We start from the raw sequence: 26,358 nt of genomic DNA, 5'->3' as shown, positions 1-26,358 counted from the left end.
CCTTGCTCCTACTGGGACCTCCACTGGCCTTCACATCCCTAACACAGAAATCATCACAACATTTGTTATTCCTCTGGCATGAGACTGCCAAATGCCCATTTTGACAGCACTGGGTCCCATGAGACCCCAAAGGGAATGTAATGTCAGTAAACGAAGTTAAAATAATGTATGAAACAACAGAGGAAGTGCTGAGCAGTACTGAGCTTATTCACCCTTCACCTCAGACAGGACTGCTGGGATGCTGTGACAAAAAAAGGGGAAGCTCTGGGAAAGGAGTTGCTGCTGTAAACAAGCTTGGTAAAGGTCTGGTTTCATTTTGTGTCCTTCAGTTGCAATATGCAGCAAAACACTTGCTGTCCCTGATGTGTAGTTTTCCTTGCCTCTGCCTCTATCCATGTAGAAATTTCCACCTTTCAAAAACTTGCTCCTTTATTCACAGTATATTTTCCATGGTGGGACCATGTTTTAATGCAGCAGAATACAGCTATTAATACAGTTATTAAAAATGTTTTGGTTCAAATTAGAAAGAAATCCCAGGATCCTAAATCCAGTGTAATCACTAGAGAGGCATTGATTGACACAAGGATTTGTGTCGAAATGAGAACAATGAAGAAAAAACACCAGAGTAAGGTGAGGGTCTTTCAGACTGGTGTAGCAAACAAAGGCAAGCAACCAAGTTTTTCATTTTTGAAAGAGTGGCAATCTTCATTTTGCTAAGGTAGAAGAGTATGTTTCTCTCACTTCTGTGCACCTGAGATGTACCATCTTTTACATTCTAGTTTTAAGCTCCATAGCCAGACTTGGCACTGCCAAGACTTTCCCTTGGTTGCTTCCTGACTTATTGACCATTATAGCATAAAACATTTTTGCATTTTGTATGTATTTATCCACAGAGAAATGCTATTAAAAGAAAAGCTTAAAGATAGAAAAGCTCTTATGACTATAAATTAATTAAAGCCTGGTATTTCCATGAAGATTAAGTAGGCCTACTCAGTCTCCTTCCCTAGGACATGCTCTTTTCTTTGTGCTGTAATCAAGCAGTTTGCTAATCACTGAACTTGGAGTGATAGATTTGTCTGTTTTGCATTCCCCTTAAGCCTTCTGCCCAATTTCTTCATGGACTCTAACCCCAAAATTATATTGACTCAGAGGTAGTTTTTCAACACAAACTTTATTCACAAAGTCTGGCAGCTTGGCCTTCTGAAAGGCCCTATTTAGATTTTCTGTTAATTCAACAAATGGAAGGGGCAAAACAAAGTGTTGCAACAAACTGAAAATTTAATCTGTTGTGTTTATAACTTCAGTCTTGGTTCTCAGGCAGGTTTCTCAACTTCTTCTTTCCATTTATAGCTGCCAGGCAATAATATCAAATTTTTGTAATCTTGGTAATGTAGTGAGGCCATAAAACATGAAAAAGGAGAACTATCTTAGTGCAGGCTATTCCTGCTCATGGATCCACACCATGTTCACCTACTTTTCAAACTTCTGGCTCTAGATTTTGACATTTTCTGCAGCAAATGCAGAAATATCCATTTCCAAGCTGTTCAGAGGGAAAACCCCCTGGAGGGGTAAGAGGAATGAAGATGAGTTTATAACAAGGCAGCACGTGGTAGTGTGTGATGAGGTCTGCTCTGCCTTCTTTCCTCACAGCTGCAGTGTTGGCTGTTGTTGGTTTTTCCATGTTGCATGCAGGTTTCATGGTACAGCAGTTGCTCCCTGTTTGCACTCCTCAGGAACAGAGATGGGTGCAAACAGGGACATCAGTGGTCTTCTACTAAGGGCAGAGTATTTGAGAGCCATTTACTAGATATTCTTCATTGCAAAATATGCTGTTTGGTGTCAAACTGAAGCTTTCCATGGTTGTGGAGTGTGGACACCTATTTTAACAGGATAGAATCTGAAAATTTTGGTGGTTGTTCTTTTCAACCTCAGTATTATGCTGGAGTAAATAATTTGGATCACCAGCTCAGGTGGCATTTACACCAGTGATCTATAAACACTGAAGAGCCAATATTTGGGTTTGAAATAATTTGATAGAGATGATGAATAAGTAACATGTAGTGTTATTCTATACTTGTGGAATATCAAGGAGGAATGCTTGAACTGATTCTAGTTTCTGCTGCAGTAACTGCATGGAAATACAACGGAATTTACAATGATGTGGAGGAACAGATAAACTTTATGAACAAATGTGGCTTCTGGATTCTCCCATCATATTCACTGCAGTCTTCTAATTTCCCTGATACCTACTGGATTTGTGCGTAATTTATATCCTGATAAGATACCAGGGTTGCCACTTATTCAATCTTGGCACTTTTGGTCCAGGTGGTCAGGCTGAAGTATCCCACTCCTCTCACTTCAAGCTGTCTCTGCATCTCTACACTGCAAGCTGTCTCTGCATCTCTCAGTAACTCAGGGTTATAATTCAGTGCAGGTCTTGGTAAGAAATGCCAGCTCTCCAGCCTCAAGATCTGTGTCTTGTCAACAGAAAGCCACAGTGCAAGACTTGTGGATCTGACTAACAAAAGCTGTGGCTGTGTCATAACTAACTGCTGTGCAATTTGATTTCAGACAAAGAGACAAACCATGGATTCAGTATTTGTGCCTGAAAATGGCTACCTTGATTTACTGCACAGTGATATTGACCCATTGCATCTGTGTACTTTCTTTGATCCTAAGTCATCTGGAGATGAAGAAGGTGACTTCTCTACAGGTTAGTAAGACACTAAAAAAATACTTGACTGGTTTATTCCTCACACTGTAAGTTATTGCCATCTCCTCTCAGCTCCAAAGCCACCTCATGGCAGTTTATCATGGTGACTGAGTTAAAGTCTAAAGCACTTGTTGTTAGGATGTGGTAAGTTGGTCTGTGTCTGTATATACAATGACTACTTCCAGAAACTGTCATGATTTTAAATTGTACATATTTATAGCATCCTGCTCAGTCAGTATAACAAACACACTGTACTGTCACTCATCAGGGCATGACAGTGTCTTTCATTTGGATATCATTCCTGTAAGTAGTTTATTTACAAATGTTCCTGTCATAAGCTGGCCACGTGTAATTGTCTACACCTCTATGGCTTGAAGCCAAACGTTTTGCTAAACAGAGACTTTTAGATGAATTTGTGATGAACGCAGTCCATGAGCAAACTTTAGATTCTGAAATCCTAAGGCACCAAAACAATGGAGTTTCATTACCAGATGCCATTTTCCAGCTTTTTGGGACACGGTGATTTTACAATTAATGAGAAAGCAGAAGGGCAAGAGTATAAAGTTGATAATTTCTTGCAATTCAGTTCCTACAAGTAATCAGATCAGGAGGTTGCCCTAAATCTCAAACTTTGTGCTCCTGACTTTCTGTGGAAATTGTGGACTGATCTGCTCTCCCTTCCCTGAGTGTTCTGTTATAAAAGTGTGAAAGTCTGTCTGTGGTATGGAGCATTAGCTGAGCTTATGTTAAAGAAATGAGCTGGACCATGGATTGAGAATGGCAATGAGAGGAGAAGAGCTGGTGTATGCCAGGCATGCAGGCTTACAGCTCTGTGCCAAATAGGTGGGAAATATTACCAGTTTGGAGCATTGTGGCTTTCTTGAGTGATCAATGCCAGTAGGCACATGGGCAAATCAGTGGAGAACTGACCACCAGAATTGTCTTTGTGATTGATTATTTCCCAGGTTGGGCTTTTCCCTCTCAGTTTCTGACTGTTAAAAACAGCTGCAGGAGTGTTCCTTACCCCATGGCCTCACTTGCTCAGTGACTGAAAGTAGGATGAATTAGGGGCCAAGCACTGACTCATGCTATCACAGATGTTTCACTGATTGGAATACTTTTGAGCCTTAGCAATGTCTGAGATGGTGCAGGTAAATCAAACATCATCAGGACATGGCACCAGTTACTGGAAGCTGGGCATCTCTGCTGTGAAGGTGTTAGCATGTCCCTGGCCACCTGGCAGCTTCACAGGCAATTTGCAGTGCAATTCAGGGATTAGCATGGGCACAGCATTGTTCTGAACAGGGCATCTGGGTGATACCACCATATCGTGAAGGATAAGAAGGTTTAATAAGCTGTACCATCATAGAATGGATTCAGGAAGTATTCTATTTACTAGGAGAGATGAGGTCTCAGAGTTTAGCAAAAGAAAAGTGCTGATTTCCAGGTGACTGTGAATTACTGAGAGTTCAGTTCTGTTCCTTCTTAGCCAACACACAATGAAAAGCCAAAGCCTTCTGCTGAAGTAACAAATCTGCCTGTTCTGCATGTCCTGCTGTCTGTTTTTTTATGCTTGGTTATGGCATTCATTGAGCCAATGCATATTCCTTATTAACTCTAGATCTTGAGGTTGATGCCAGCAACTATGAACAGTTAAATAATATGGATTTCCCATATGAAAATGGAGATGGGTTCTACCCCTGTTGCAACACCACAGATGCTTATGCTAAAATAGGTATGAAAGCAATTTTTTTAAAAATCATTATTTTACAATCATTTGCTATAGCTATTTCTTATAAACTCTATTCTCAATCTGAAGCCATGGCATTTACTTAAGTAGCCTTTCCCTCATGTGTGGTAGATCTAATTTAGAGTACCTGAACCTGTGCATTGTGGAGAAACCAATTAACAGTAGCTTGTGGTTGTTGGGGGAAAATCTCTCTATTAATGTCTCCTTCTGCTTAATACTTCCTTTCTCTACTTCTCTTTTCTTGTGGTCTTTATTTCCTGAACAACAAGTTACAAGAAAAACTTAATTTAACTCCTCCATTTTACTTACATTGCAGAGTTCTGTTAATGAGGATAAGCTTATTAGAGTTTTGCTGTGACATTTACTGTGTCATTACTGTGTTCCTCTTTTGTTTTTTTTTCTTTTGTTGCTAGCTGAATTAGTAGAATATGTGCTCAAGGATCAGCAGGAGAAGCAGGTTGAAGACATTTTTGGTAAGATTGATATGGCAAAAACTTTCTCCATGGCAACAGTGTTCTGTCTCACATTTGCTTCATCCCCCCAGTTTGAACACTAGTAAAGTTTCTATACCTCTGGTATCTTCTTCTTTCCTCTTGGGTACAGTGTCCCAGGATTTTCTTGGAAAACTTGAGGATTTTATGCATTTTTGTAGGCCTTTCTCAAAGATGGCAGTTTTGTCTCTAACCAAGCTGCTGATCATGTCACCATGGCCATAGAATATGCACAGCTTCACTATCAAGTGCATTAATAGCCTCAATAGCATCACACTTACTCTGAGCACAGCAGGGATGATACACATAAGTCCCCAGAGCACTTTGCATGTGTATAAATACAGTTTACACACACTGATTTCCGTCCAGGATGCACAGAGCTGCCTGAGGAAGCGTGTCAAGTTTTACTTCTTACCCTGATTAATGCAGCAATGCTATTGTAGTAAATCATTCCTTCATCCATTCTTGACTGGAGATATTGCTTTACTTGTGGTACCAAATCATTGTTTTGGTAGCAGTACAAATGCAGCTATTTACTATTCCAGAACAGATGTATCAGTAGGTGGCTGTTGAGAAATCCATAGAACCAGAAGGTTCACAGAATATCTGTATATCCTATTTTATGTTTGAGCAAAATAATTTGGACTAATTTACTAAAGGTCAGTCTTTCCCTGGAATAATCCTGACTGTGGGAAGCTCATATGGCTTTTCAAATGTTTTATGCTGCTGCCTGGTGTGTTTAGAATTTGGGGGGTTTTGCAGCTAATGGCAATATTTTTATTGGTTTTAGAAAAAAACAGAATGCAACATTAGTTCTTAAGTATTTTCTGGTAAAAGTATGGTGTGGATAACTTCACAGTTCTTGCAACACAGAATATAAAATCTTTTTAGAACCCTTTATTCTGTCTCTTAAAGGATCTAATCCCTTTAGCACATAAATAGAGTAGTACTGAGATCACACTGTGACACAGCTGCAATGTTTTATCCTTTGCTCATCATTAGAGCACTGAGAAGCACTTATCTTTTATTAGCCACTGCCAGTAGATTAATAGTTTGCAGTTCAGAAATTAACACAGGGTGACAAAATCTGCACTCAGAGCTCTGTGGGCTTTCTAAGTCATGTGGATCTGGGTACATCTTTTATTGCATTATTTGGGTTTTATCTTTGGAGCATATTTCATCTTTAATCTCTGTTAGTGTGTTTCTATTGCTTTTACTCCTCTCTGTAATTTTTTTAGGAGAACAAAGTTTGACATTGTACCATATTTCATGTTTTTAGCAGGGAACCTTATTTTGGATGACATTGCTGCTGAAAACACTGAGAAATTTCCTGACATAAAGATGCAGTCATGTCTTAAACGAAGTAAGTGTAAACAGTGAGAGGCTTTGTGCCTGAGTCCTAAACTTGCATTACAGCCCTTTGCTTTAGCACAGCCCCAGTGCACTTGTCATGCAGTTCTTCAGTGACACCAGACATGCTTCCTGTGGCTTTGCTCAGGCTCATGGCAGGAACTGAAAGCTGCTCTTCCAAGTGTAGAATTTACAGTTCGCAGAATTTGTTTTCCTGTAACATAACATTAAACATGTTATACTTCTTTGCATTTTTGTCATCCTCGTGGCAGTACTGACTTTGTTTTCAGTGTATCTAAAGCTCAGTAAGCACTGGCTGAACAATTGCCTTTTTAATAGCAAGAACAACAGCAAACATCTTTGGCACAAAAATCTGCAGCCTAATTGAAACTTCACAGAGCAAATTAACATGAGGCTTTTCACATTCATTTTTATACACTGGACCTGAAATAGCTGAATGGAAACTGGCAACACCCCCTTCTACTTAAAATAAGTTTTGTGGGGTAAATTTAAAATTACCAAAATGTTGCCACTTACTATGACCTTGCTTTCTTTCAGCTTTCTTAGGCTCCCCAGCAGAGAGTTACTGTGATGCTTCAGAACCCAAATATAAGAAAACTGGTAAGTCATTGGCTGAATAAGACAAGGTTATTGAACATGTATTGTCTCATGTTCCAAAATCTCATCCTCTATTAGGTACTGTAACTCTACCTTCCAGAAAAGTTTGCTCTCATACATTTGGTGATTTTGATCATCATGCATTTTCATGTTTCTGCAAAAATCACACTTTTAGATTCCCCTTACTAATTTATGATGTAACAAATCCACATCTTCTTATCTGCAGCTGTTAAATTGTGCAACTTAGGATCAGCTACATGGTAGCCTAGGAACAGTTGGATCCTTATACTTCAAAAGTTCATGTTCCTACCAGGTGATACGAAAATTACTTGCTTAACATCAGCAGAGGCACAGTTGACCTTTTCTAAATCCACATGAGAGGAGAAAGGAAAATAATGGAGACCTGGGTCTGTGCCAAATTTTGTAAATTTTATCACATACATCTTTTTTTTCACAGGATTTTTGGAAGATGTCTCACTTGGACCAAAAAAGATCAAACCCAGGAAATGTAGATCTATGACGTGAGTCATATTACCCATCAGGTCATAGCTCCACATGCCTTGGGTTTGAGCCTCTTTCTTCCAAGTGTGACATCTTCCAAAAGTCCAGTGAAACATCCAAGTGAAAATAATAACTGTGAAAAGATGATTTCTTGGCCCAGTCCATGCTATAAAGTCCTTTAAACTGAAAAAAGAAAGGGAGAAAGGGAAATTTGTAGGTTTTGCACATTGTTAGATCATCTACAAGACAACACCTGGGGCCAACAGGCAGGCTGGAACTTGTCCCCTAAGTGTAAACTGGTGCTGATCAATGTTTTATCCTTTGCTCATCATTAGAGCACTGAGAAGCACTTATGTTTTATTAGCCACTGCCAGTAGATTAATAGTTTGCAGTTCAGAAATTAACACAGGGTGACAAAATCTGCACTCAGAGCTCTGTGGGCTTTCTAAGTCATGTGGATCTGGGTACATCTTTTATTGCATTATTTGGGTTTTATCTTTGGAGCATATTTCATCTTTAATCTCTGTTAGTGTGTTTCTATTGCTTTTACTCCTCTCTGTAATTTTTTTAGGAGAACAAAGTTTGACATTGTACCATATTTCATGTTTTTAGCAGGGAACCTTATTTTGGATGACATTGCTGCTGAAAACACTGAGAAATTTCCTGACATAAAGATGCAGTCATGTCTTAAACGAAGTAAGTGTAAACAGTGAGAGGCTTTGTGCCTAAGTCCTAAACTTGCATTACAGCCCTTTGCTTTAGCACAGCCCCAGTGCACTTGTCATGCAGTTCTTCAGTGACACCAGACATGCTTCCTGTGGCTTTGCTCAGGCTCATGGCAGGAACTGAAAGCTGCTCTTCCAAGTGTAGAATTTACAGTTCGCAGAATTTGTTTTCCTGTAACATAACATTAAACATGTTATACTTCTTTGCATTTTTGTCATCCTCGTGGCAGTGCTGACTTTGTTTTCAGTGTATCTAAAGCTCAGTAAGCACTGGCTGAACAATTGCCTTTTTAATAGCAAGAACAACAGCAAACATCTTTGGCACAAAAATCTGCAGCCTAATTGAAACTTCACAGAGCAAATTAACATGAGGCTTTTCACATTCATTTTTATACACTGGACCTGAAATAGCTGAATGGAAACTAGCAACACCCCCTTCTACTTAAAATAAGTTTTGTGGGGTAAATTTAAAATTACCAAAATGTTGCCACTTACTATGACCTTGCTTTCTTTCAGCTTTCTTAGGCTCCCCAGCAGAGAGTTACTGTGATGCTTCAGAACCAAAATATAAGAAAACTGGTAAGTCATTGGCTGAATAAGAAAAGGTTATTGAACATGTATTGTCTCATGTTCCAAAATCTCATCCTCTATTAGGTACTGTAACTCTACCTTCCAGAAAAGTTTGCTCTCATAGATTTGGTGATTTTGATCATGCATTTTCATGTTTCTGCAAAAATCACACTTTTAGATTCCCCTTACTAATTTATGATGTAACAAATCCACATCTTCTTATCTGCAGCTGTTAAATTGTGCAACTTAGGATCAGCTACATGGTAGCCTAGGAACAGTTGGATCCTTATACTTCAAAAGTTCATGTTCCTACCAGGTGATACGAAAATTACTTGCTTAACATCAGCAGAGGCACAGTTGACCTTTTCTAAATCCACATGAGAGGAGAAAGGAAAATAATGGAGACCTGGGTCTGTGCCAAATTTTGTAAATTTTATCACATACATCTTTTTTTTCACAGGATTTTTGGAAGATGTCTCACTTGGACCAAAAAAGATCAAACCCAGGAAATGTAGATCTATGACGTGAGTCATATTACCCATCAGGTCATAGCTCCACATGCCTTGGGTTTGAGCCTCTTTCTTCCAAGTGTGACATCTTCCAAAAGTCCAGTGAAACATCCAAGTGAAAATAATAACTGTGAAAAGATGATTTCTTGGCCCAGTTCGTGCTATAAAGTCTTTTAAACCAAAGAAAGAAAGGGAGAAAGGGAAATTTCTAGGTTTTGCACATTGTTAGATCATCTACAAGACAACACCTGGGGCCAACAGGCAGGCTGGAACTTGTCCCTTAAGTGTAAACTGGTGCTGATGTTCTCACCCAGCTGTAGGCTAAGGGGTATCTCAGGCAGAGCTAAACCAACAAAATACTCTCCCAAAATCCAGGTGAGAACAACCTGTTTTAACAGCAATAGATTTAACTATTTTATATTGTGTTTTGAATGGACATCTGACTCATTTTATATCAGCACACCTCACGAGCCTCCTAAGGGGACTCTGGCTGTACCAAACCCTAGGGGCCATGTACATACTGGGGGTTGGCCAAACCAGTGTATAACCTAGAGTTCCATCCAGAGTTCTGGGATCTGGGGCTGCACCTCAGCACAGTTCAGATAAGGAGCTGGCACAGACTGTGTGAAAATCCGAGAGAACAAATGTGTGCACCATGACTGTGATCCAAGCTGTTCTTGTGGAGTTCTGAGGGACTGGGGAGGGAGAACTGAGCAGAAAAACATGTTTGGTAGCTCTGGGGAGGTTATCTACTCAGAGTTTCTACTGAACTGGTACCTGCTGGCTGTAGTTATTTAGACACAGGTGAAGTTCCTGGCAGTTAGTAACCGTTAAAGGTGGATTACTTTCTATTTGCTTAAGTTCCTTTATAGATTTGGCACTTTTAAAAGCCTATATTTATGCCACACTAATAATAATAGTTTTCCATAAGGAAATGGCACATCAGTTCCAAATGCCTCACCCTACAGAACCTGCATTCCATATGAAAGGACCATCACAGAGCTAACAGGTGCTTTGTGAAGCTGCAGCCATCCTTTTGCTGGAAGTCCTCAGATATTATCAGTTTCTCTACTGTCCTTGACCCAGTGAAGGTGCTAGGAAGGAAAATATACACAAGACAGTATAATACTGTGTAGAAAAATCTAATTGACAAAAAGATGAGCTACCTGACAAAATCAAGAGTTTATTTAACCTGTCATGGGTGTCACAGTATGATCCTGCAAAGGAAAATGCATCAGCTCTTCAGAAGTGCAAGACTACCTACATCAAAGAGAATAATGTGTACTAAAGTTCAAAGCAGAAAGCCAAGGATGGGATTCTTTCAAAGGAATTGAATGAAATAGTGGCACAAACCCTAGAAAGGTTTGTAGCTCCTCATAAAAACATCAGACCACAGAAAGTGATGAAGTATAGACTTACTTGTTGTAGCTAGACAGGAGAGGGAAAGAAAAAACAAAACCAACTCTGAGAATAGGGGTGTTGTAAAACCAATGAAACTAACAGACTAATTCAAATAAGCAGGTGTGACTTACTTGAAGTCTTTTGATAAGCAGATGAAATTGTACAATCATACACAAACCTCTCACTCCATTTGTTCTATTCTTGGAGGAAAAAAAAATTTGCTTCAGAGGAGATGCATCTTTAAAAGCTCTGGTGTTTGTGACTGTTCTTTGGGAGACACTTAACACACACTCTGTCCTTACAGGCACTGTAGTGTCTAATTAGGGAGTCAAGGTTCCCAGCTGATTGCTTGTGGGCCCCTCTGCTCTCGTGCAATATTGAGGCAGCAAACTGTGCTTGGAAAATCAGTACAGCCAGTGGAAGACATTGTTATGTCTTACCTGTCAGTCATCCATGTGTAGGGTCAGGTACATCTAGATACATCTGGAAATAAGAGAGGCCAGGAAAGATGAAGAAAAATAAAATTTAAAGAGAAACTACTGAGAAGAAAAAGTGGTCTACTACAGAATTTAATAAATACATTTTGGATTTTGAGAACTAAATAGTTTTCAGAAAGCTATTGTGAATTTTTCTTGCTTTTAGAAAATCAAAACACAGCTGATCAGAATCAAGTGGTTTATTGTATCTACTGAGACCTCTTCTTTGGTTCCTTTAAATTCTACCAATGAGATAACTTTCTCCTTTTGTTTTGCTATTTTATTTTAAAGTGGAAGTCCCTGCAGCTTCCCCAGGGAATGGCAGTTTCTTTGCTATGCCTCTCAACAGCCACCCAGTGAGCTGCACCTCCCTAACTAACCAGCACATGTCCTGTTCTGTTCCTGCTGCCCATGGGCTGGAAAGAAGCCTCATAATTCCTGGTATGTAGAGTACAGCTGTGGGTGTGCACCTGTACACAGGCTGATTTCTCATGGGGAAAACTCTCTTATAAATCTTGTCATTGACTATGAGCAATGCCAGGAAAGTGGCAGGTTTGGCAGCTCTTAAAGGTGTGGCATCCACTAAAAGAATGAAAAATATTAAAGGGAAATTAAAAGGGCATTGCTCCTAATTGAACAGAATGACTCTTTCATTTAATTGGTACAGGTTATAACAGAACAGTTATTTACTATATGCTAATCTAAGTAATTACTTACTTGTCTTAAGAATAGGAAGTCACAAAATTTTCATTATTAAACTTTAATTTAGTTCCAATTTCTTTTTCACCCAGAGATTTGTAAAGGACCGAGGGATAATTACATTTGCAGCAGTAGAGCAAAATCTAGGCTGTGATTCAGCTGATGAAAACTGAGCAGTAATCCCACTGATGGGCTGTGCAGGCACCTGGCCTGGGCCATGCTGGGTTGCAGAGGGTGCTTGTGGTGCACTGAGCAGTGCTAATGACAAAGGCCCAGTTCAACACCTTTCACTGTTAAGTCAGTGCTGGAAAGGAACCAAAACCAGTGTGTAAGTTGGAAGTCTTGATGTACCTCATGCGAGCTGAAGCAGCATAAAGTAGCAGAAGAAATTCTGTCCCACTTACAGAAATTCAGAGCTATGGCTGATTAAATTGCAAGCACTGAATCATCAAAAAACTTTCCCAGTGTGAGTTGAGAGGGAGGATGCTTGTGCAAGCTGCATGATGTGCAGTTATTTGGGAAGGATGTAGTGCAAGGAAGGTAAATTTAATGCAGATACACTATTTACACTTCTTCTCTGGATCTTTGAATTACAGACTTTGCCTTAAGCACTTTTCCTTATGATAATAGAATTTCTCTTTAGACCATTGAAAACAGTGGCTGCTAAAAGCTGGGTAATCCCTTGTATTTCAAGCTCATCATGCCTTGTAAGAATTCTTTTTTTAATGGGTTCTATGGACCTCATGTGATCCTGTGAATTCTCCACCAGGAAGATTTGTCTAGAAGCTGCCAGAAAGGACTCTCTCATACAGCTTTTTCTCTCTCATAAAGCTTTAGAAAGCAGAATCCTTTAAAAACAGAAGAGTAATTATTCTGCACTCATTTCAGGATTGTCAGAACCTTTGACCTCAGAGTGCCTACCAGTCAGTGTGAAAGGGTACCAAGAGAATCCGGGCTTGGCAGGTCCTCCTCAGCAGATATTTAACTTTGTTCTTGAAAATAATACATCTGATGTTCTAGTATATCCAGGTAAGAGCAATAGTCTTTTTTCCCCATAAAGAGGCATAAAGTGCTAAAAAATCAATGCTGCCAACAGCAGCATTGATTAAATTTGGTTACTGATAGCTGTGATATGCTGAAAACTATGCTTTGTTTCTTGCCAGTGCTGACATCTTCCATGGAAACATTCATGTCTCCAAGTTTTCCAGTTAATTTATGTGGTAAGTAGAAAATTGGGGTTTATATATGTGCAGCACTTTGAACTGGGAGAGAAACCATATTGCTGCTAGTCAAAGCCACTTCTCCCCTCCAGGCTTTACTCATATTGACCTTAAAAAACCAAAAATGGATGGTATTTCTTTCTTTGTATTGATCACTGGCTGCTTACTCTGATCCAAAATGTACAGATGAGAGCTGTAGAGCTTCAGGTTCAGCAGCCAATCCCCTGTGTTTGCCATGGCATCCAGTTTCTGGGAGAAGTCAGGTTTAGTTAAGGCAATGCAAAGCCCAGGGTGCTGGAGCACCCTCAGAGAGTCAGAGATGATCTGGTGCTGGCATGGCCTGAGCATCTTAAACGCTCAGTGCTGGCAGCCAGACTGCAGCCAGCTCCCATGGAAGCCCCAAAACCATGATGATGACTTATGACTAAGCAATACTGAAACCTAATGCACAGAAAGGCTTATAATGAAATCAGAGCCTTGGTCAGAATTTAACAGTCCCACTTCAGGTAATAAACTTTCCTGAGATGCTTTGCTTCCAGCCCTCAGAGAGCTGTTGGAAGCCAGAACTTGATATCAGTGTTGTTTCTGGTCCCTGTGCCCAGTGCAGGAGTTTGTTGCCCTCTGGTGGCTTCCACTGCCCCAAAAGCAGAAATATAACATGGACATTAAGAGGCAAATATCCCTAGGTGTGGGGAAGTCTTTGTAAATTATATTTACTGTTTATGTAAATAAACAATGCCAATAGTTCCAACTGATTTACTACTTTTTATTCACAACATATGTATGCCACAAGCCCTGGAATTCCAGATGTAGCAGCAGACAAATTAGCACGTACGATGCCAAGCAATTTTCCTTTTTTGAAAGTTCTTCACTCCTACCTGCTTTAACCAGTTTTCCACTTAAATGTCTCATTACACTTTTCTTTTTTCGTTCTTCCATTCTGTTTTCTTAGTTAATAAAATAAACAGTAAATAAAAAACAGACGCTTGCCCAACCTTTATTTAATATCTTTCTTACTGGAGGCCTGTGGTGCTTCCCTTTTAGAAGCAATTTTGAACTCAAACCATTCTGAAGGTTTCTGGCATGCAGGGTAGGAATGAATTTCCAGATCTCTGCAACTGTAAGATTTGTATTTCTTTTAGACCATATTCTACATCAAGATAATCAAGATAATATTATGGTATGAAACACATTTGTACACTTTTAGGGAGATTAATCTGGTTTGGTTTAGGTAATTTTTTGCACATCTCTGCTGTGTGTAGTTACAAGACTCTGAGGTTGAGTTTGTTACAGCCTCTGTCAATTTAAATTGTCTTGCATCTGCAAAGTTCTTCCTACCAAAAGTTTTGTCAAACCTGATACTCTGCAATTACCAATCTGTAGAAAATGTTCTCTCTGAAAAATTCCCAATTCCTTTGTGTAAAGGAGACACTGTTCACCTGACCCAACTGCAAAGATCTGCAGTAGTTTGAAAGCAAACAGGTGAAAAGAAAGAACATTGGACAGCAACAGGACTTTGTCAGAGACAGTAATGGGTAAATACTGTTACCAAGAGTCTTTTCTCTGCCACTTTCATCTTTAGTGCTTGGTTACAAGGTGTAGAATAACAAAAGGAAACTATTGCTTTTGAAGACATAAAGAAGCACTATGTGTGAACATGAATTTATGCAAAACTGACATTTGAAAAGAACAGTGGATGTCACCTGGTAATGGTAAATCTGCTTCCCAACTGTCAGAACGGCTGTGGTCTTGTTTGATGCCATTCTGCCCCTAACAGTGCACATCAGCAGAATTCTACTTGTGGGAGAAGTTTATTCACTTTCCTTGTACGATTAACAAAATATTTCTTACTCTGAATATAAGCTACAATAAACTTTGAAATTTGCATTAAACTTATTGTTAAAATTAGTAAAGCAGAATCAGTGATTATCTAGATGTCTTTGTCAAGTATATTGTTTTGTTTCTCCAGATTTAGAGAAATTTCAAGAAACTCAAGATTCTATGATTCCTTCTGAAGAACCTTTTAAAAGGCCAGGTGAGTTTAGAACTCTTGAACTTAAACCTTCCAGTATTTTTTGGAAAAAGATTCTGTGTTTCTTTCCATACAGAGAAGCTCCTTGTAGGAATCATTCAACAATTTGTGAAGCTGTTCTGAGGGTCTGAGCACAATTCCTGGTTTCTAGATATTAGACTTGGCTTCCTGTAGATATCTAGCTGTAGTACCTGCTTAGCAGCTCAGTGTACTTCAGTGGTTTTATCATCTGTACAGAGAGCTCCAAAATTATTCAGTTCATAGATGTGAAAGTGTCTGTTGTGCCTGCACTTCTCAGCTGCAGTTGCATGGGGTAGATCCAGCCCTATGAGCTTTATGGGAATGCTTGTGCTTTCATCATATTGCAATCAGGCACTTGAGCCACCATGAAATGGTGCTGTAGTTTGGGGACTGGTTCCTTCAGTTTGTGTGTGCTCTTTATTTCTCTAGAGCAAGTGGAAAGTTTCTGTTCAGCCCTTAAGGATTATTTCCGAGACACGTGCAGATCTGTGAGCATGGAGCGGGAAGTAAATCTGGATCACCTGTTCATTGATGGGACACTTGTTCAAAGTCAAGCTGAAACCAAGACTGGAAAGAATAGTGCAAAAGCAATGGAAAAGGAGCTGGTAACCTGCAGCCTGCAAGAGAAGGAAAAGACAGCCATTGATAGAAGCCAAATATTTCAAATCCCACAGCGTAAAGACTTGGAGACTAAAGTGATTGTGGTGCTGGGAAAAGCAGGAATGGGCAAAAGCATTCTCGTTCAGAAGATCTGCCAGGACTGGTCCAATGGAGAATTTTCTCAGTTTGAATTTGTATTTTGGTTTGACTGCAAACAAATAAGCTTGCCTGAGAAGCAATACAGCCTGAAGGAGCTGCTGCTTGAATTTTTTGTAAAACCTCAAGAGGGAAGCAAAGAGATCTTTGAGTATATCTTGCAAAATCCTGATAAAGTCCTTCTGATTTTTGATGGTTTTAAAGGGTTGCACGATCACGAGAATTTTCCTCGTTGCTCAGCCAGCCAGCCTGAAAAGGATTTGTGCAGTATAAAGGAGCTGCTTTCAGGACTCATCCAAAAAAAGATACTCAATGGCTGTACTTTATTATTTACAGCAAGACCAAAAGACAAACTGTACCAGTACGTGTCCAAAGTGGATAAGACTATTGAAATCGTAGGATTTTCCCCTCAGCAGAGAGAATTGTACATAACCAAATACTTTGAAGAATCACTCTACTGTGATAGTGCACTGAAATTAATCAGGGAGTGTGAGTACTTGTTCAGTCATTGTTACAGTCCTGTTATGTGTAGGTTTGTTTGTTTTCTCTGTGAGACAGTGCTTGAAATGGGAGAGAAAAGCCTTCCTTCAACTCTTACTGAAGTCTTCCTGAAATTTTTTCAGCAGAAGATAATGTTTATGCAAACAGATGTTACAACCACACAAAATCAAGAGAGTCTTGCTACCCTAGCTCGTGTAGCCTGGTGTCTTGGAGAAAAGCACCAAAGCGCCATGAAAAGTGATCTTATTCCTTCTAAGGAAGTTAAAGAGTTTGCTCTGAAGTATGGGTTTTTCCTGCCATTTGCATTCCCCAGACATTCAGATAGTGAAGAAGAGGAATTTGGGAGCACATTCTCTGATTTTGTCATTCAGAATTTCTTGTGTGCACTTCACCTTTTGTTAGCAGAAGAGCTCAAGGATAAAAATCTAACAAAGTACCTATCTTTTCTATCCAAGAAGAAAAAACCTTATAACTGGTTAGATTTAATGCCTCGATTTTTGGCTGGTTTGATGTTCCTCCAGGATGACCCCTACTTCTGCTCTCTTTCAAATGAGGATGAAAAACAATCAACAAAGAAACAGAAGACACTCTTGAAATACATCAGGAGGCTGCAGATTAATAGTCTCTGTCCAGAGAGGTTGCTGGAGCTTTTGTGTTGTGTTTATGAAACACAGAACAATTATCTTCTGCAGCATGTGGCCTTAAGACTGGAGCCAGAGTTGTCTTTTCTGGGCATGGTTCTTACACCACCTGATGTCCATGTACTGCACTCTATTTTGAAAAGGTCAAGAAAAGAGTTTTCCTTGGATTTGCGGAACAGCAGCATTGACATGCAAGGGCTGCAAGCCTTGGTGAGCCTGAGGAATGTGACATCATTCAGGTTGGTCACTCTCTGTACCCCACAGCACCATCCACAGCACTGTGTGTAGATGGCACTTTCATGCAACAACAGCAGTCACATCTGTTGGTTTTGCATGTTTTGTCACTTCACAGGGCTTCTCTCAGTGACACAGTCAGGCTCTGGAAATCTTTAGAACAAAGAAAAGACTACGAACTGCTGAAAGTATCCACAGAGAAATTTGTTCTTGATCCCTTTAAGGCAAAGACAATGAAGGACATCAGTGACCTCTCCGACCTCGTAGAGATGCAGGAGAAGATGATGAATTGGTAGGATCATTTATGATCAGAACTCCTCTTATAGCAATTTATACCAATAGCGGTTTATGAAAACACAGTTTCACCACCAGTGCTGGACAATGGAGTTGTCTGCTTGTCCAGAGGAGAAGTAACTGAGGCAGTGCAAGCTCCTGGGTCATCTCAGGGGGTTCTCCTCCCCCATGTGAGGTGGCTGTCATGGTAGGGATGAGCAATGACAGCACTGAGCAGTCACCAAAACTGCCACTGAAAGGGCCAGCTGTCATTTCTCTTTAATCTCTGAGTATGGCATCTTCCATTTGCTTTCAGTTACAGAACTGGGGCTGATTCTTTCTCCCAGTAGCACCTGGGCATAAAGGAAAGCCTTTGCATAGGTTCCAAATGGCCTGAGTCAGTCCTCTAGCCCAGGAGGTAAAATCTTGTGTCACATGGTCTAGAAACCCTGTGCTCCATCCCTGCTGCTGATGTAGTTGGGGGATTGGTTGCAATTAAAAACATGCAGAAATAAAATTTTGGGGTTTGTTTTGTTTTTTTTTTAATGATGACTTCTATTTTAATATGTGTGGAGTATTTTGATTAAAATATAGTCAAAATAGTTTCATGTTTGACAGAAAATAGTTGATTTAGAAAGATGTATTTTCAAGTTTTATTGGAAAAAGAGCAAACAATTGAACTATGCAAGGCAATTATTGGATTGAAATTACTCAGTTGTAGAAAGGTTGGAGCAGAAGTTACTCTGAAGTTTCCTGGTTCCTCAGTTAATGCAACAGTGGTTTATTTTCTGTAAAAACTTGCTAACAAATTGTTTTTAAAGCACTGTTTTGGCTGCTAAAATATTTATCACACCCTGATTCTACTGTGATTTATTTAGCGTGCAAGAAGCATCTGGTTGCACCAGCTATGAAATTCCTGCCATCAGAAACCTCAGAAAAGTCGAATTTGCGTAAGTGCTGAACTTCTGCAGATTGAGGTGGTCATGGTTGAGGAGGAGCAGTCTTGGGTGCTGGCTACAGCCATTGCACTGATGTACAGTCAGCTTAAAGCCTTAAATAAACCCCACTTATTGCTATCTTGCTTTTCTCTGAACTAGATTTATTAACTTATGGCCAAAACTCAAAGAACATTATTTCTGGCTCCAGAAATACAGATCAACAGGGCTCTACCTTTTTTGTTGTTGTTGTTGTTTTAGTACAAGTTACCTCCTGACCACAAGGTACTGGTCTTGTGCCACAGGGGATAAAATATTTTGACTGTGATCCAACTACCTGGAAATACTTTTCCCCCCAGAAATGCTGAACTTTTCTATCTGAGTCTTCTGATGTAACTTTCTACCCTATCAGAGCTAAGACCATGGGAGGATTACATCAGAGAATGCCTCCCAAATAAATTATTTAGCACCCTTTTCCTGGAAGATGGAAGGTTGACTTGGTAACACTACTTTTTTTCCCCCAAACTGTAAGCAGCCTCCAAGGCTATTCCATTGCTCAAAATATCCTGCGATAGCATGTGAATTCATTTGGGCAGAAACTGCAGCAGTGCAATGCAGAATTCTCATCAGGTGTTTTCACCTGTTTCCTGCTCTGTAAATCTAACCCAACCTAGGACAGCTATGCTTGGCCTCACTTCTGATTTTATGCTTTTAATTCTCTTCTGATTTCCTCTTCCTATTTCCCCTTATTTAAATTTTGTTTAAAATGCTAATCCTTTTAAATAGCTGAACTTGTTCTGATATCAAAGACATTCCAAATAGGATATGAGAGACAAATGCTTGGAGCTTGAGTACCAAAGTGCAATTTATGATTTAAGCTGCAGTAAAATGTTGATCTTAAGTTAGACTGAATTGCTATTAGTTGGGGGAAAATAACTTTGTTTCCATTTCTCAGTTATACTGAGATAGATATGTATTTCATCTCAAGATTATACTTACAGTGAATAACCTGAAAAAAGATAGAGAAAGAAATGCAAGAATCTAAAACAAGCGAGGTAAGTCTTGCAGAAAGGAAAAAGTGGGAAATGTCCCAGTGCTGCTGTGCAAGCTCTGTCCTGCCTGACCTGAGCCTTGTTGGTCCTCTGGAGGCTTCACAGCAGAATTCCCTGGTGCAGGGGTAGGGAATGGCTCCTTCTGAGGAGTGTAAACTAGTTTGCACTGGGGGCTGCAGGGGAAGAACTCAAAAATTCCTGAGTTTGGCTGTTTGTGAAAAACCTGCTGCATGTCTATATTTTCTTCTAGGCTGGGTCCAGCATGTGGCCTTCAAGGATTGCTAAAACTCGTGAAAATTCTTGCAGCATTTCCATCACTTCAGCATTTAGAGTGAGTTCTGCTAAAGATTAACTTTGCTAACATTTCTCCTCAGCAGCCCCTGATGATGGAGAAGCTCTTGCACCCAAGAAACATTTTATTTGCCAACAAGACTCCTTCTTTGATGACCAAACTGACCAGCACAAACATTCCCAAACTGTAGCAGCAGTCTAAAAGCTGACACTCCCCATCCTCCCTGGAGACACCTGGTGTTGGTTTGTTGAGAACCCTCAGTCCCTTCCTGGGGTGTTCCTGGGTGGGTAAAGGTTCAGTACAGAGCCCCTGGGGCCCCCTTCCTGCCCCACTGACCAACAGCTGCAGTGACTTCTGGCTTCACTGGAGCTCCAGAACACCCATGACAAACCAACTCTCTCTCAGTTTTAAGCTTCTTACACCAGAAACAAGTGTACCAGCAGCAGTCAGGGTTGTGCCATGGCACCTGTGGGAAGGTTCCTGGGCCTTGGGAGGGCCTTTGGCCTTACACAGCCCATTGGCCATTTTTCTGTCTTGTAGCTGGCCTTTTCAGGATATTTCAGGAAAACAATAAAATATGAAATATATCCAATATATTTCATCCCAGCATTATCTGTCAGATTAGAAGGGATCCAGTATCTGAAATGCCAGTATCTGACTAGATATGAGGAAAACTTCATTTTTAATACTCCCTTTCTGGAGAAGGAGCAGTTAGGCAAGGATTTACAGCCTCTGCTGGATTTTGTCAGTTCTGTATTTTTGTGTGCACAGGAAATCTCCTTTCAGCTTAGCTGGAACACAGCTATTTCATAACTATTTTAATAATCTTGCATATCAAAGGAAATGGGTCAAGGCATTCAACTAGTGAAAGAAAAATTCTTATGCTTTAAATTTGGGCAGCAGAAAGCTGCTTATTAGAGAAGCTGTAATTTGTGTGATGCTTCATGCTGATTGAGGCTAGTGCAGAGAAGCTTTTCAAGATAGATAGAGTGGTCTCTGAGGTGAATAAACCACAAAAATTTAGATTAAAAGGGAAGCTAATTCTCTCTTTGTCGTCACACAGCCTTGATGCTCTGAGTGAAAATGGCATAGGAGATGAAGGAGCAAAGAGTCTGTCTGAAGTCTTTCCAACCCTGACATCACTGGAAACATTAAAGTAAGTGCATTAAAGTAACATTTAAGTAAGGTTAACAGTACAGGGAAATTTTGAGAAGAAACAGATTAAACCTAGAGACTAAAGGGACTGTCTGTTAACAATTATGGGCAAAAGTATCCCATGGGCATGGAATGAGCCTGTGGAGATACTTAATCAGTATATTCATTAAACAAATAGATTAATCCTTCCTGGCGTCTTTTCAAGTGCTCTATCTTGCCTTTTTCTCTGCATTTGGTCTAAACAGACTGTACAAATTACATTTTTTTTAAAATTGAAAATTAATTTCTCCCACATTGTAATAAATGAGAATAAATGTGCTCGACTAACAAAGTGATGTCACTTACTGTAGTTTATCACAGAATAAAATAACAGACCTGGGTGCAGAGAACCTCGCTGCAGCTCTCCCTTCCTTGTCTTCCTTAAAAACACTAAGGTGAGTAGCTGTATCCTGTTGAGTTGTTTTGGAAGCATCCCTTGCTGTCTCTGTCAGAAACTACTGAACAGGGAACAGAGGTAACACTGTGCAGCAGCCAAGCTTTTCACTTCATTTTTGCATAAAGTCTTCAGAAAGAGGAGAAGTATGACAGACATAGAGAAGGATATCTGGGAATATAGCAAGGACTGGACTGATGATTAAATGCAGTCCATAATACCCACTTATGAATCATGCCCTGCACAGATGTGCACCACATCTGCTGCAAACCCAAAGGTGTCTGTGGCTGCTGATACAGGGGCAATGGTCCATCCCACTGCACTGGGATATCTGGCACAGGCCTGAGGGAAGCAGGGAATGCAAGAAACCCTGGTGTGCAATTCTGGAGCAGTTTGGTGATGTGGAAATCTTTTGAATTCTGTACCCCAAATCTTTAAGCTCCATTTTTTGGCAGATTTTTAATTTTATCTGTGTAGACAGAAATGTTCTTATTATCCATAGAATAATAGAATGTAGACCACTTTTGCTGCACCTGTGCTGGGGAAGAAGGATGTGGCCATTTGCCTTGCTTGATACAGGAAATATGAATATGTGTTTTAAACCTTAACTGCAAATAAGGATAAAATGAAAGTTAAGATGTACTTACCATATTTGACAACCCTTGATCTAATATCTGTGTACATTATCCATTATTCAATTGTGACTATTCTGGTTTGGTTCTCTGCAGCTTGTACAATAACAGCATTTGTGATTTTGGAGCAGAAAATCTGGCAAAGGTTCTTCCTGCAATGAAATCTTTAAGAGTGCTAGAGTGAGTATGAAATCTTTTGAGATGGCCCAGGAAAGATAACCTCATTGGATACTGAAAATACAAATGTTCCATGTTTGGTTTTGGAGGAGACAGAAACTGAGGAAGGTTTTGGGAAAATTTCACAGGGGAATGTGCTTCTTCAGAGTCCAGATAGTCAGTGATTAGAAAGGATTAAGGAACAGTTCACCATAAACCCAGAAATGTTGGTGTTAAGGTGGGAGAATAGGCTCATGGGGGAGCTAGAGAATGACCTCAGGAACATGAGAAAAGGAATCCCTCAGATGAATTAACATAGTGAAGTTCCCATTCAACTTTCTGAGTATATTATTTGAGATTTTTTGAATCCACAATCTGGTTTGGGTTTTTTCCTTTTTCTTTCTTCTCCCATCTGCAGATTAACCTATATAGTAATTTTTATTTTGAATAAAATGTTTGATTACACCATTTGATTTGGTTTAACAAAGTTGTTTTTATTCCTCAGTGTTCAGTATAACAAAATAACTGGTGTTGGAGCCCAGCAGCTGACTGACAGCCTACGCAAATGTCCCCATATAAAGAACCTGGTGTAAGTCTCTTGACAGGCTGTTTGCTGTACCTTCATCCTGTAAAAGTGGGTTAGCAATCATGCTAAAGCTGCCTTCTGTATTTGTCAGATTTAAAAGAGGCACAAACAAAGACATCAGCAAAATACAAAAGCAGAGATGTTAAAAAATGTTGTCTCTGGTTTCAGCTGCATTAGTTCCCAGTGGTGCCATTCAGCTGAGCTTGCCTTGACTGAAACAGTTTCCACTGAGCCTCCCTTTGTTAATCTTCTACCCTCCCAGAGAACCAGACCTACTCTGAGCTGCCCACTTGTGTTTGAGGGATAAACAATGAGCAGCCATCATCAGAGGTTAAATAGACTGAAGGTACTGGTACACATTTGATGAAAGGTTTAAAAACAGTTACAGAGACAGGAGTGCAGTTGTGTCCTGTAACCAGGGTCAACAAGATTATGGAGTACTGAACTGCTTTTTTCTAAATCAAAATGCATTTTCCTTTGCTCCATAGCCTATGTACTTTCATAGCATAATACTCAAAAGGAAGGACAACTTAAAAAAAAAGAAAAAAAAAGAAAACAACAGCAACAACAACCAAAAAAAGGCACAAACACATCAAACACACCAAAAGAAGGTAAAACAAATTACACTTCTTAAAATCATTCCTTTCTGAATTTGCCCTTACAGGATGTGGAATCCCACCATTCCCTATGGAGTTCTGGAACACCTTCACCAGCTGGACTCCAGGATCAGTGTGTAGATTCAGAGGATTCCATAAAGGTAACAAACCTTGGCTCCCTGAGACAACCAGGTTTGTTTCTGTGGGAGCTGTTGATTCCAGGCTCACTGACAGCAGGCACAGTAACAGCATCCACGTGTCCATGGGCAAGTGTGGAGATGGTGCCCTGGAGTGGCACAGATCAGTGTCACATCAGGGCCCCTTTCCCTGCACTCACCTTGCACCCCCCTCCTCCCTGGCACCTGCACAAGCAGACTGCAAGTGCTTTATTAAGAAAAATGGACCTCTAGAACTCCCAGTCCAGCCCAGTTCAGTGACTGGCAGCTGCCCTGATTACCTTCTCATTTTTGTTGGGGAAAACTAAAGCTCTGTGTACTTCTCATGTTTAATAGATGAGTTCTGTACTCCTAGAACTTGTTTTGTGTTGATTTTTAGTAAGTCCTTTCACTTTTCCTTTGTTGAATACAAATCCTCAACAGCTGCTTGTCTGACTGTGCAGCTGTACCTGCACTGTACTCAGAGCAAAACACTCCCTCCTACATCCCTTGTTCTCAGTGTCATTGTGTGGTTTAACCACTGGCAGCCACTTTTACTTCATTGCCTGCACAGTTTCAAGGATCCTTGAAGTAATTGCATTGTGAACAATTTAATAAGTTTGTCAATGATTACCAGGATCTGATGCTTTGATGGTCCTGGACTGAAGGAGCTGCAGCCAGCATGGGAAGTTGGGGGTTTGTGTAGGATTTCTGTTCCCAGTTTTCTGCCATGTGCTTCCTCTAGCTCTTAAAAAAAAAAAAAAAATTATGCATGTTGCATCAGTTAAATGATCCTAGTGAAGAATGAGATGCCAGAGTCAAGCCAGATATCAGATGTGCTCCAGCTGCCAGTGGCTCCCTGGACCACACAGTGAGCCAAGCTTGTGCATGAGCCCTGCTCTCAGTGCAGCAATCTCCAGATGTGGACTGGGCTGTCTGTATGGCTCTGACCTGGCTGCAGCTGTGGAAGGTTCAGGTGCCACAGCACCAGCTTTATACAGCAGCAGTGAAAAATTGTGGTGCTCTTTACTAGCCAACAGTCAACTAAATCTTGGTCCTGTTGAACAACCCTACCTTCTTGAGAAAGGACACTTGGGATGTGATCATGGTAAGGAAACCTGCACTAGCTCTGAGGATAAATAGCAGCAGGAACTCTGGATCCTGTCTCCCAACCTTGAAACATTCACCACCAGCCACTGTTGTCTGTTTACAGACCTCATTAAATATATTATTTTTGTAATCTTAATGAGGGTTAATTTGCTGGGTGTGCATCTAATGTTCTGTTTTCATCATTTCACAGGTGTCATAAAGAAGAGGGGAGGGTGTCCTCTGTGTTTTCCTGTCTTCTTGCTGCTTTATGAATTGGTGTTCTCATGTTTGTTGCAAAAAAATCACATTTAAGTTTCTAAGCAATGCTTGAATTGGGTGATTACAGAATTTTAAAATGCTATTCAAAAATCCAACTGTATTTCTACTTAAGTAGTAAAAGTTAAGCAACATCAAAGATGAAAAGAGCATCTGGATACTGTGACCACCATTAAAGGAGACCAGGAACCACAAGGATATTGTGAGTATAAAATTCCATCAAGTCATTGAAGAGCAAACTGAAAGCTGCTCAACCTGCAACATCTGAAGCACTGACAGATCAAATCTGATTGTTTATTTCATGGTGCCAATGATAACTGCCATCAAATTTGATCTGATGATTTTGGACTTTCAAAACTCAGTGTTACAGATTTCACCTGTCTGTATGGACTGATTGGAAGCACTAGGGTGAGGAGCATAAAAAAGAGTCATCAGCCCTAGAAAATGTTCTGATAAGATTATCCACAAGATTCTAGAAGTTGCTCTTTTCTTCTCTAATAATCAGTGCTGCCTTAAGGGATAGAAACATATCTTCTATGACTTGTTACAGAATCCTTCAAAAAGATTGGGGGAAAAAGAAAGAAGTAATGAGAAGAAAGGAACTGAAAGTGAAAAACTATGAAGGATTCTTCTAACATTATTGCAGAAATCCAAATAGATAAAAATAGCCAGTTTATGGCACACAAATCCTCAAACAATCTTTAAAGGTTTTTACTTTGTCTCAAATGAGAACTCTGAATTCATATACCTGGATTGGTATTTCATTTCTTAAATGCAGCTGGCAGCATAAATGTTTACAAGAACCAGTTTTATACTTGACAGTGATATCACTACTGTGTGGGGTTTATGTGGCCTTTGGTTCAGAGTTATGAGTAACCAGGCAGTCAGACAAAAGCACATTTCAAAGCACTATCATGCTTATGCTGCTGGTCTCAGTCATATGTGGGCCAAATATTCATCCTGCTGACTGCAACAGCAAACCAATTTTCTCTTTTATTCTTTTTTTTCTGCTCTGTGAACATGAAGAGAGCTTAAAATTGTGCAGAGGCAATTGTCAGGTCAGGAGCCTTCCTATCCAGATACAGACTGAGACAGAACAACAAAAAGGGCTGGAAAAAGCTAGGAATGCTCAAAATGCTACAAATTGGGAAGTCCTTACTTCACAATTAGCTCAGGATTAGTTCAACAACCTCTTTGAAATCTCTTCTGCTAGGAAGCACTGACAACACCAACCCAAGGATCTGTGCAAACTAGAATCTCTCAACTAACCTCCCAAAAACTCTGTTTCTTGGTCTTTAAAAATTCCCAGATTTAAACAGCTCAAAATCACAACATTCATTTTCTTTCCAGCAAGTTCTGGAAAGTTCTCTGCTTAAGCAGGGATGTAGACAGATTAAAGAGAGTGGACAAATTAAAGAAAGAAGGGAGGAATAAAGTTTGTTTGTTATTTCTGAAAGCAGGGAATGAGACATAACATGTAAAGGAACAGAGAGCAAGGTGGGAAAACTCTGTGGAGAATA

At 40.0% G+C, this 26,358-nt stretch overlaps 1 protein-coding gene across 1 annotated transcript in view; it reads left to right on the top strand.

Annotated features, from left to right (window-relative positions):
* The window catches only part of CIITA (class II major histocompatibility complex transactivator), a 29,361-nt gene extending 3,003 nt beyond the window's left edge, over nucleotides 1–26,358 (top strand). The window contains exons 3-21 of the mRNA XM_039732652.1: nucleotides 2,572–2,713; nucleotides 4,335–4,448; nucleotides 4,877–4,936; nucleotides 6,234–6,317; nucleotides 6,863–6,925; nucleotides 11,396–11,545; nucleotides 12,692–12,832; nucleotides 12,967–13,023; nucleotides 14,993–15,058; nucleotides 15,506–17,213; nucleotides 17,327–17,500; nucleotides 18,360–18,431; nucleotides 19,719–19,799; nucleotides 20,824–20,916; nucleotides 21,266–21,349; nucleotides 22,077–22,160; nucleotides 22,642–22,725; nucleotides 23,387–23,479; nucleotides 24,774–26,358. Coding sequence (XP_039588586.1) covers nucleotides 2,587–2,713; nucleotides 4,335–4,448; nucleotides 4,877–4,936; nucleotides 6,234–6,317; nucleotides 6,863–6,925; nucleotides 11,396–11,545; nucleotides 12,692–12,832; nucleotides 12,967–13,023; nucleotides 14,993–15,058; nucleotides 15,506–17,213; nucleotides 17,327–17,500; nucleotides 18,360–18,431; nucleotides 19,719–19,799; nucleotides 20,824–20,916; nucleotides 21,266–21,349; nucleotides 22,077–22,160; nucleotides 22,642–22,725; nucleotides 23,387–23,459 — 3,315 coding nt within the window. The 5' untranslated portion in view covers nucleotides 2,572–2,586 and the 3' untranslated portion in view covers nucleotides 23,460–23,479; nucleotides 24,774–26,358. The remainder of the gene's footprint in view (nucleotides 1–2,571; nucleotides 2,714–4,334; nucleotides 4,449–4,876; nucleotides 4,937–6,233; nucleotides 6,318–6,862; nucleotides 6,926–11,395; nucleotides 11,546–12,691; nucleotides 12,833–12,966; nucleotides 13,024–14,992; nucleotides 15,059–15,505; nucleotides 17,214–17,326; nucleotides 17,501–18,359; nucleotides 18,432–19,718; nucleotides 19,800–20,823; nucleotides 20,917–21,265; nucleotides 21,350–22,076; nucleotides 22,161–22,641; nucleotides 22,726–23,386; nucleotides 23,480–24,773) is intronic.

Source organism: Passer montanus, unplaced genomic scaffold (genome assembly GCF_014805655.1).
Source record: "Passer montanus isolate IOZ18808 unplaced genomic scaffold, ASM1480565v1 scaffold8, whole genome shotgun sequence".
NCBI lineage: Eukaryota > Metazoa > Chordata > Aves > Passeriformes > Passeridae > Passer > Passer montanus.
Note: the sequence above shows the minus strand (reverse complement) of the source record. Positions and strands in the feature narration are given on the sequence as shown.